The 12,099-nt window shown below is 34.0% G+C and overlaps 1 protein-coding gene across 1 annotated transcript; it reads right to left on the reverse strand.

Annotated features, from left to right (window-relative positions):
• Positions 1-286: 286 nt before the first annotated feature.
• Positions 287-3,564, reverse strand: guca1b (guanylate cyclase activator 1B). Its single transcript, NM_131871.1, is given in 4 exon segments — positions 287-836; positions 1,004-1,118; positions 2,724-2,873; positions 3,132-3,564. Coding segments are annotated over 4 exon segments (594 nt in total). The 5' UTR covers positions 3,333-3,564; the 3' UTR covers positions 287-708.
• Between the last annotated feature and the right edge of the window lie 8,535 nt (positions 3,565-12,099).

Raw genomic sequence — 12,099 nt, forward strand, 5'->3', positions numbered from 1 at the left:
AGTTATTTCAGTTATAAATCAGAATAGCTAATGTTGACTTTACTAATAAACACAAATCAAGCCAATATTACAATCTCTTAAAGGTTTGAGTCAAGTTTGAGCCATTGAAAAAACCGATGTGAATCGATGTGAACACAAAAATCTGTTGTACTATTTACTAAATACCAATTACTTTTATAAAACAAATGACTATAAAAATTTAACTAAATAGTTTTAATTACTAGCCTGAGTTTATGAGAAATTAGAAAACAAAGAATTACATAAACAAAACATTTAATATACAATTGGTGAGTTTTATTTTTGAGACATTTACAGATTCTGTGCCTTTACAATTAGGACCTTCAAAAAACTTAGCTCTTTACAATATTCATATATTTACAAAGATATGCCCATTTGAAACTGGCTGTTTTGTATGAATTGAGTAATATGCCATATACAGTAAAGGTCAGATGCACTTATATGCTGAATAATAATAGTCCTAATAACAAAAAGTCAATAAAACAAGAAACAATGAAGAAAAAATGAATATACACATGTAAAAGTGATTAAATTCTGTTGGTCAGAAAAGGACTAGGAGATAATGTATAAAGTAGTTGATAGAAGTATATACAGTTTATACTGATGACTCAAGATTGACTTTGACAACCCAGGACTGAGACTGGTTAAAGGGCAGGCTTATGTTAAGGGTTATTTTGGTGAATGTGGAGTTCAGAAGTTGGCGCTGCGGCGTCTCTGTTCATTGATCCAGTCCCCGGGGTTCACGTCCATTTGCAGCATCTTCATGACCCACTTGTCACGCCGAGCCCCGTCAATGAACTCATCCAGAGAAAGCTCTCCTGCGGACACCAAAGACAATCAGGACTGCCTTGGATCATTTAATTATTAATGCCAATGACATTAAAATAAACAAGGCTATATTATAAAGACTGAAAAGAGAATAACCAGAGTTTGATTAACTTTTTAGTAATTGTGTTGAAAAATAATAAATCATAGTAGATTTTACCATCTCCGTTCTCATCCACCAGCTCAAATATCCTGTCCACCACCTGATCTGGGGTAAGCAGGTTACATTCTGCATCGAGTTCACCATGGCAGGCTTTTTTTAGTCTGTAGATTGACTGTAAAAGTAACATAAAAGGTGATAATTGTGCTTGTGTAAACATGAATGCATACAAATATATGAACGTTTGTTTCTGCGATTTTAAAAAAGGTATTGTTTTGGTAATTGCAAGTTTACATCTGTTATAAACTGGTTTCGATTCAGTTTTTCATTCTTCTCAGAATTGTAAACTTTGGGAATTTTGTTTGTGAAAAAAATGTGGAGAATAAGTTATAACAGCAAGATATAAACTTAGAATTCTGAGGAAAATGTCAGAAAATGCAAGTGAACAAGTAGTTCTGAATTAATGTCTGACTTGCAAGATAAGAACAATTTTGAGAAGAGAAAAATATCAGAACGTTGAGAAAAAATGAAATTCTGGGAGGTAAACTTCCAATTCATGACCAATAAATTCAAAACTGCTTGATATAAAATGCTTTCTAAGAAAAAAATATTAGAATTACCAGACATAAACATGGAACTCTGTGTAAAAAGCCAGAACTGTGAGACATAAATGTAGAATTCTGAGAAAAAACTGGTGCATACACTGTAAAAACAATATATGATCAGTTAGTCCTGACAACATATTTTAGGTCATTCAATGAACTTATGTTCGCTGCGTAAAACCTATGGTGAATAAGTTGGTGGTTCATTTTGCTCTGGCGACTCTAGATTAATAAAAGGACTAAGGCGAAGCCGAAAAGAAAATGAATGAATGAATGAAATAACTTATTAAATGATGTAATCATGTTCTAACTTTATTTTATAAGCTGTTTTCTAGTCAGTTTAACATGTTATAAGTCCAAAGGACACATAAGGTTAATTTGTATAAGTATAAAAATCTAAGACAACCAGATTTTTTTTTTTTACAGTGTATAAACCTTGAGTTCTGACTATTACCCTCAAATTTGGGAAATAAAAAGTCTCAGTTACTTTTGTTTTTATTTCATAGTTTAAACAAGTTTCATATAAAATTCATATTGACAGTAGTACTTAATAATAAATATGTACACTTTAAAAAACAAGTAGTGGAATAATCTCAGCACACAAATATTCTGCTATACAAATATAGAGGTCAAATGGATTAAACCTCTATAAACATATCACCAGTAGGTTTCATTGTCTAGATAAAAGCTGCTCATCAAATCCTCATGAAACCTTAGCACCAATGCAGCTGGAGATCAGAAAACAGTACATAAAAACAAAACAGTAGATTAAAAACAGTACATTAGCACATTTTAACCAGAATTATTGATTTAATTATTGGTTGTTATTACAGCAACTGATTGTGAATTTGAAAATGCTCATTTTAATCACATTGGATTTAATTAATATTTTCTCTTTTTACAATTATCCAAAAATAATAGCTAAATTCTTATAATAAAATTTGTTAGATTTTATTGCAGACATTAAGTAATTTCAAAACAAAAAATGCCCTAAAAACAGGAAATGAATTTAATTAAATAAAGTGTACATATTAAATGTAATGAAATCTACAAGGCCACAGAACGACTTTTTTACAGCGTAGTCAATCACGAAGAGTTCTAATCTCAACCGATCTGTAAATCAGCCTGATTATTGTCTGAGCTTGTTGACCAACAGAAAGGACACAAGGGATGATTACCTCCACAATCTCCTTGAGCTCTGTTTTGTCGATGCAACCGCTTCCATCCTTGTCATACATTTTAAATGTCCATTTCAGTTTGTGCTCCAACTTCCCTCGCAGCACTAGATTCAAGGCCGCCACGTATTCCAGAAAATCAATAGTATTGTCCTGTAACAAAGAAAAAGAAAATCTCAGGTTCATACATTATATTATGTTAATTATATCATATTTTTCAATGTACTTCAAATGTCAAGTATTTTCTTTAGTAACACTTTATTTTTGATGGACTGTTTCTATTAACCCGAATCTCCATTCATACTATTATTTCTTTCAGAAGTTACTTCTAGTTAACAGAATGTTTAAAGAGGATCAAAATTAAGTATATATCCCTATATTTTTTAAAATATCTGAAATTGGACAACTTACCCCATTTTTATCAAAAGCCCGGAACATGTTTTCTATGTAATCCGCTGCTTCCGGGTTTTCAGTAACACCGAAAAAGCTCTTGAACTCGTGCATGAAGAGGGTTCCACTCGGACATTCAATCACAAACTTCTTATACCACTCCTGTAGTTCAGCAACATCAATCTCTTTTTCGTCCGAATCATCGCTGAGCCGCTGACCCATCACGAAAGATGAAAACAAAAAACACACAAGCTCTACTTCTCAACACAAAATGTCCATGATCACATATGGCTGCTTTAGTGTCCTGGAGTTCCTCCTGATCCAGACATCCCAATAAACCCCTAAGCTACTCAAATTGATGATACAATACAATAAAAAAAGACACTTTGAAGAAAAATAAAGTTGTTAAAAGGTGTCTGTGTTTACCAAAGTGTAAAAGTAAACTCAACCTGCCGGTGAAGGTGCTCTACTGGATTGAGATTCAGCACAAGGACTATTTTGGATCACATGACTGCAAGGGATTATTGATATCAATCCATGTCTGAATCAATTAGCTTGAAACAAGATGATCATTTAGTCCACAGAGAGTTCCACTGCTCAGCGCAGGTTCAATGGCTCCCCGAGATACCTATGTCAGAACATTAACCATGACCACACTATTTTTTACCTGTTCAAATTAATATAAATGTTTGGGTTCAAAGAGACTAAGTATATCAGATCGCTTTTTCACCTAATCACCAGGAAAAGCTGCTCAAAATGGATGTTAAAATAGCACTTAATTTTTGAGACAAAGTCGAACCAGTGAAGATCTTGCAGTCGATTTGAGGACATTAAAATAGATTTTAAAATGTTTAGTAAAATGTGTACATTAGTCAAAATTTGAAGTGGATCAGAAAACTTTTTCAAATTTGTCCCAAGACAAGAATGTGTGTTGTCCGGTAATTTTCGATGAAAGGTTTTGATCTACTTCAAATGTTGACTACTGTCTAATAACATCATTTTGAGGGGTGTAAACAAAAAACAATGGTCCCAACATGTTTCTTGTTTTACATTTTTATTTTCCATAGCTTCCGAGAATCCAAAAAGAGTCACATATTGATAAATAATGTTATGATAGCTGTTTTAACAATAAGTTATGATTGAATTGCCTCTAGTTACAGTTATGAATATGATTTGATAATGAGCAGGAAATGTTTATGGGCCAGTGACATGTACACATTGAAATGGTCTATAATCAAAGTTACAATCGAAAATAAATGTTTTTTTATTTTAACTGATTTCATAGCCGGTAAAAGTTCTGAAAAAAACAACAACAGAGTAGAGTGAATATCATTAATAATCAATGTCTGTTGTTTGGATGGTTTGGGACAATCGATGGCAATAAAATTGACATTAAAAGACCAAATGACAAACAGAATTTGTGGTTCTAAAATGTTACCAGACAAAATGTAGCACTGGTTGAGGGTTTGGGATCTGATAGGGTCTTTGGATCTAAAATGTTGAAGTGGCTCACTGGATACCGATCTTACTCAATCCTGTGAATCATTCAGACTATCTGAGTCATAATCCCCTCTGCCCTTCCTATTAATAGTTATTCAAAAATAGGATGCAGAGAAGTTTGGCCTAGTTCATGAGGGTGCTGCTTTGGACAACAATGAAAACTAAAATGCTATTTGATGTAATGTTTGCATAAGGAACTTTAACATAATTTCAACCTTACATTTACATAATAAATTGTTGTTGTTAATACACATTAGAAAATTCATTGACGGTGGATTACCATTTACATCTATGAAACTTTTCATAAAAGCTTTCATCGTGTTGTCGTGGGTTTGCTCTGGGTGCTCCGGTTTCCCCTACAGTCCAAAGACATGAGCTATAGGTGTATTGAATAAACTGAATTGGCTGTAGTGTATGTGTGTGAATGAGAGTCTTTCCCAGAACTGAGTTGCAGCTGGAAAGGCATCCGCTGTGTAAAAAATATGCCTGATAAGTTGGCGGCTCATTCTTCTGTGGGGAACCCTGATGAATAAAGGGACTAAGCTGAAGGAAGATTGATGAATGAAAAGTTTTTTTTTTTAATGTTTTTTGCACTAAGAATAAAAAAGTTTATCCTCCATTCAAGGTTGCTTAGATAACCAATATTGCTCATGACTGCTCTATATTGGGGCTTTTGCACCTAAAGAAAATAGTTCCTGTTACTATTGGCAAATGTACTTGCTTTTTGCAGTATTTGCACTGCAGGAACTAAACTATCAGTTCAAGTTTGTTTATTTTTAAAGTTAAAATGATTTTTTTTACGTTACACTCCTACAACACATAAACATAAAGTCATATTTGATTCCTAAAAGAACATTAAAGAGAATGTTAAAAAAAGTTTAATGTTAACCTAAATATTGATTTACCACCACAAAGAAAAAACCTTCTGAGCAGTCGAAAGGTTTAATAGATTTTCAAGCTCTCCATGGAACACTAATGGTAAAGAACCATTATATTAAAAAAATGATGTATGCAAATAACGCATACAATTATAACATTAGAAATGATTTTTGTTCAGTGTCAGAGATTCTACTTTAAAAGTTCATATACTCTTATTGTTATTCTTTTTAAAAGCGTTTACATATTGTTTTTGCAAAAATCCCATTTTCTGTGACTGATTGACCTATACACTTCAAAAAAGCTGGGTTCCATACAAACAATTTGTGTTTGGACAACATGAAGGAATTAGGTTAACTTATTAGTTTTTACAAGTTAAAGTAGATTGAACATAAAAGAAACTTCAACAACCAACAAAAATATTTTTATGTACATTGTAAAAAGTTATTAGTTAAACCAATTGCCTTAAAAGCAACAAGTTGACTTTACAAAAATAAAGTGCATCCATTACAACTTGGAACTATTAAGTTGAATTTTATAATTATGTTAATGACTTACTTTTTTTTAAAGTCAACTAATCCATTCTTACAGACTATTTTAGCACTTATGTAAAAAAAAAAAAAAAAAAAAAAAAAAACTACTATAATTATCACAATATTACGTACTTGGTGCTTCATTGAGTCTATAAAATCTACAATTATAGGCTGTATTGAATTTAGAAGACACGCTGGAGAGCAGATTTGGAAAAAGTAAATAGTTTACAATGAGTTTACATACATTATTTTCGTAAAGTCAACTTGTTGATTTTAAGTTTTGGTTTACTCACTTTAAGTAACTAATCAAATTTTAAACTGTATGCTCTACAACATAAATTGCACAGATATAACCACATATAACGATAAGTAGAATGCTGATACAGTTTAGTGTGCACCGTTTTTCACCACCAACATTTTAGGTTGAAAATCTCACTATAAAACCCTACAGAAAAATCTCAAATAAAGTTTTGATGTCTTTCACAGAGCAAGACAATTCACAAACCTGTTTTAAACATAATAATGTTGCTCAGTTTCATTTATTACCTCAGGTTACAGCAAATAGTTCATTATATAATGACTGAAGGAATCTGTTGGAGAAAGTATGGCATCCTGTTATCAATATAAGGCCACAATGTCAATAGTTCTGCAATGAGGTTGTATTACCTCGAGGAAATGGGATTACACATGTGATATTAAAGAATAAAAATGCAAAACAGTACACTGACGGTATATAAGATTTTTTCATGACGGTATATAAGATGATAATCTCTTTATGTGCAGTGGAGAAGTGTCTGACTTGTGGGTGTTCACAGTGCATCGTTCTTCACTATAAAAATACATTTTGGAATAAACAAGAAAGTAGCATCGGTCACATTAAGGACGCATTAGTTAATGTATTTACTAACATGAACTAAAAATGAACAATACTTGAACAGCATTTATTAATCATAGCATTTTTAAAATCTTGTTAACATTAGTTAATGCACCAAAAGTTAAACTATAAATGACTTTATTTTCATTAATCAATGTTAACAAATGATGAAAAAAAAACTATAATAATTTGTCACCTTAGAATTATAAGGTTCTATCTGAAATTTTGTCAAAATAGACTTATTGACATGCTCTTATTAAATGACTTTGTGTGTGTGCGCTCTCTTCTCCTGCCTGCTCTTTCTGTTCTCCTTAAGAAGAGTGTCTCTCCAGCCCAATCACTAGAATAAACAGATGTTATTTATTATTTCTGATTGGCCTGCTGATTAGCCGCCAGGCTCTGAGCATGCTCTCCCCCCTCATTGGGTTTTCGATCATTCTATACCTCTCCACACACACATAATGTTTGCTATATGGAATTTAAAAACTTTGAAGCTCAATATCTCAAAATGATCAGATAGAACCTTATAATTCCAAGGTGACGAATTGTATTTTCCCCTATTTATTTCATGTTAGTAGATACAGCCACTATTATTATCTCATAAACCCTATTGTGAAGTGTAACATTATTTTAGTCTTGCTATACACTCAGAAATAAAGGTATGCATGCTGTTACTGAGGAGGTACCTTTTCAAAATGTACACATTTATACGTAAAGGGTCCATATTGGTACCTCAAAAGTATATATTCATTCACTCATTCATTTTCTTTTCAGCTTAGTCCCTTTATTAATCTGAGGTTGCCACAGGGGAATGAACCGCTAATTTATCCAACATATGTTTTACGCAGTGGATGCCCTTCCAGCTGCAACCCGTCACTGGAAAACACCCATACACACTCATTCACACACATACCCAACAAACAATTTAGCTAAACCAATTTACCAACAGCGCATGTCTTTGGACTTGTAGGGGAAACCGGAGCAGCCGGAGGAAACCAACGCAAACATGGGGAGAACATGCAAACTCCACACAGAAATGCCAACTGACCCAACCGAGGCTTGAACCAGCGATCTTGATGTGAGATGAGAGTGCTGTGCTACCCACTGCACCACTGTGCTGCCCAACGTATATATTAGCTAAATATTTAACCTAAAAATTTTAAGAGGAACACTTTTGTACTTTTAAGGTAGTATGTACCCTTGAGGTATTAATACTGTATGTTCATTTTAGGTACAAATTTGTACCTTTTGAAAAGGTATCACCCCAGTGACAGCATGCATACCTTCATTTCTAAGAATGTACTATTATATTCAAGTCACTCTCTGCAATAACTTAATTAACGTAATTATTTGTGAAATTTACTAAATTGTTTAAAAATTGTTATTCCATTTTTTTTTAAAATTAGTTTGTTAGTTGGTAACACAGCCACAAAAGGCTGTCCGTTTTGTCAGTCCATGATATTTAAAGACCTTTTCCAAAGTGCTGACTGCATATTTCATGAGGATAAGCTTCTCTGGCCTAGAGCGATCCAGGCCACTCATTGCACAATAATTAATAATCTTATTGGATTAATACAGGATGCAATAACAAATATGGAAAACAAGAATACAACACAAATTACACACACATTTGTGATGTAAAATAGTCTAAAAGCTATGTTTCCTCATATTTGTAGCCTATTCAGTTTTTGTGCATTGCACCAGATAACAAATCTTTGTAATTACAAATCATTTACATCTTAAAACAATTTAGTACTTTCAGAGTCGTAACAGCTCCAAATGAGGCAGTAATCAAGAAAGACTGATTGAGAAATGAGCGCTGCAGTGTTGTTCACTTTAAATAAGCTTATTACGATTACAAGTCATAAGTGGATTTTAATATCTACTGTTTTAATAAACTGCTGAACTGTGTTGATTTTTATCTGCAACATTTAAAAATGATTTATCTCTGTTTTAATCTGGTACACTAAATCGGTTAGCCGGAATAGTTGGCGGTTTATTCTGCTGTGGTTACCCCTGTTAATCAGGGACTAAGTTGACAGAAAATGAATGAATAATAATAATAATAATGATAACGGGACGTCACAGTGGCACAATGGGTAGCACGATTGCGTCACAGCAAGAAGGTCACTGGTTCAAGCCCTTCTTGGGTAAGTTGCCATTTCTGTGTGGAGTTTGCATGTTCTCAGTGTTTGCGTGAGTTTCCTTTGGATGCTCTGGTCTCCCCCACAGTCCAAAGACATGCACTATAGGTGAATTGAATAAACTTGGTCGTAGTGTATGTTTGTGAATGAGAGTGTATGGGTGTTTCCCAGTGATTGGTTGCAGCTGGAAGGGCATCCGCAGCATAAAACATATGCTGGATAAGTTGGCAGTTCATTCCACTCTAGCGACCCCAGATTAATAAAGGCACTAAGCCGAAAAGAAATGAATAAGAATGAATAAGACGAAATACTAGCAGATGCCCCTGGGTGTCAGTGTTACAAAGGCTACCGTTTTGTACTGTAATTGGTTGATCATTTTCTTTTCAGCCTATATCTAAAATACCAAACGGTGACTGATTTACACACAAAATATCATTTATAATCGTTTGGATTAAAGAGTGTACAGTCAGAAGGACTTGTGAGTATCTAACACAGGTTAATGCGATTACCAAGCTAAGAGTACCTCAGAATGATACAGTTCTCCGCATTAGTCAGCAAACTGACCGCGGGTGTCAACGTTATGCAATCAAAACGACTCCATGAGGACAGCTATTCATTGGCCCTGAATTAAGATTAACGTCTGATCCAGTTGCCAGGGCAGAGAATAAACATCTCCTCTGTCTTTCATCTTACCTCCACAAGCCCCTCTCCCAAAACACACAGCAGGGAACCCGGAGTAATATTCTTCGCAGTACATCTCGTCCCTTTAATCAGAATGAGTAATAATGAAGCACATATACACACTGCGGGGAAATTAAAGAGCAGAAATCAGGATAAGTACAGACCGCTGCTGTTTAATTAGAGTATCAGCAGTTACCTGCATGCGCTCGGATTCAAGGGCTTATTATTAAAGTATTTTACAGTTTACTGTTAATTATTTTTTGATGCAAATTAATGAATTATTTGGCTACGTCCTTCATCTAATTAGGTGCACAGCTGGTTAGAAGTAAAACGGCTTTATGTTAGGTAACTGAGGAGGATATTAGAGAAAAAAACAAAATCATGGTGTCATTTTAGACGATTGGCAGACCAGAAAGTCGTAAATCAGCCTCTAACAGGCAGGAGAGAAACAAGAGATCTTTAATCCCTGTCTTGCCAAGAGTTTGTGACATTTGAAGATTTTCTGCTTCTGTACTTCATCCAAAATAAATGGAGGTGACATTTTTGGAGATTTATTCATTCATCTTTGTTCAGTTAAAAAAACAACCACAACTTATCCCTCAGATCAATTTATTTCAATTGTTTAGTGTCACTTGGAGACTATCTATCTATCTATCTATCTATCTATCTATCTATCTATCTATCTATCTATCTATCTATCTATCTATCTATCTATCTATCTATCTATCTATCTATCTATCTATCTATCTATCTATCTATCTATCTATCTATCTATCTATCTATCTATCTATCTATCAAAAGATGGTGATAAATAAAACAAATTCCCGGCCTCTATTTATTATTTTGATTAAGCTAGAAATACTTCTCTGTTTTTGTTCAATGCACTTCTGCACAAATCCTCACATTGTAACAAGTGCAGTAGACACAATGTAGACAAGATGTACTGCCGGCAGCTTCAATAATTATAATGACCTTTGCAAGATAGTCATGAAATCATTCATGAAACTATTGAATTTAGAACCCTTTTTTTTAGGAGATTTAAAAAGATTTTAAAAGTGTTTGTATGTAATGTCTTAAGTAATGAAATGAGGGCTATTAGTTTTAAATGGAATGACTATTCAGCATTCACAAGTTTAGTTTATTTTGACTGACATGACATAAGCAAATGGTAATGTTATAAAACAGCAGAGAGTTGTATGAAAGCAGCTGATGCATGTTCAAAAGCATTTTCTATTTGTTGAAAGGAATGAGAAACTGCTACTAGATGTGCACAAATGACTAATTGTTTTGAGAAATGCATTAACTGTTGTGCAAATGTAAATAGTGTTGAGAGAAATGCTCCAAAGTGACTAAGAAAAACTGTGAATAACTGCAGCAAAGTATTAGAGGTAAACGTAAAGGGGTTATTCCATTTGTACTGTTTCTCAATGTGCGTTCTTCAGCGGTCTTGCGTTCTCGTGCAACGTCATCATCAGCTGCCCAAGTTCAGTTCCAATAGATCAATTACCAACCTACGTCACACGGGTCCCCGGTTGTAAAAAAAGGACGGGCTGCAATGGGAAAAATGTTGTTTTGTGCAGTAGGATGCCAAATTCGAGTCCAAAAATAGAAAACTTAACTTTTACCATACACCACACACTGCTTTAATACTGACTGCAGACGTCTTTGGCTAAATGGGAGCTGAATGACGTTTGGAGCAAATTAGAAATGCTGGACTCTGCAGTTCTCATGTCATATCAGGTAAGTTCACGCTTTGCTGAATCATACACATCACTCATTTTGATTGCAGAAATGATTTCAGCAAAAACAGTTACATATGGTGAATTAAATTGCGGACACTGAATGCTAAGTATGAAACGTGAAAGTTAGCTACGTTTATTAAGGTAAAGTTGGTTTTATATTCACAAATTCATTCAGTTACAACTTGTGACACACTCCCTATATTGTTTACCACTGCACTTTTAATATTTGGTCTGAAATAACCTGCAAGTGTGACAGTTTATTTGACTGTGAACATGTTGTACTTCGATAGTCATTGGCTGCTAATAAGATTTCGCTATTTAGAGTTTGCAAATAATACTTTAATGAAATTATATTGTTAAGGAGAAAGTCCGAATGTGCGAATATAAAACCGACTTTACCTCGTTCACGTATCCTGCCGTACAGGTGCAGTTCGCTGTCAGAATGCAGTCGTTTACTTGTTGGTGATTAATTACCCAGGTCTTGTATAACATTAACTCCGTCTTCTTTCCTTGTCTTTGGCTAAGCAGAATATCGGTTTTTAGCTCTACATAGTGTTGAATCTGGTCATCATGGAGCATTATTTCTTGCACATGACCACACAGAACATTTTTGTTGGGATCCAAAGACTTGTAGACCTT

Source organism: Danio rerio, chromosome 23 (genome assembly GCF_052040795.2).
Source record: "Danio rerio strain M-AB ecotype USA chromosome 23, GRCz13ab, whole genome shotgun sequence".
NCBI lineage: Eukaryota > Metazoa > Chordata > Actinopteri > Cypriniformes > Danionidae > Danio > Danio rerio.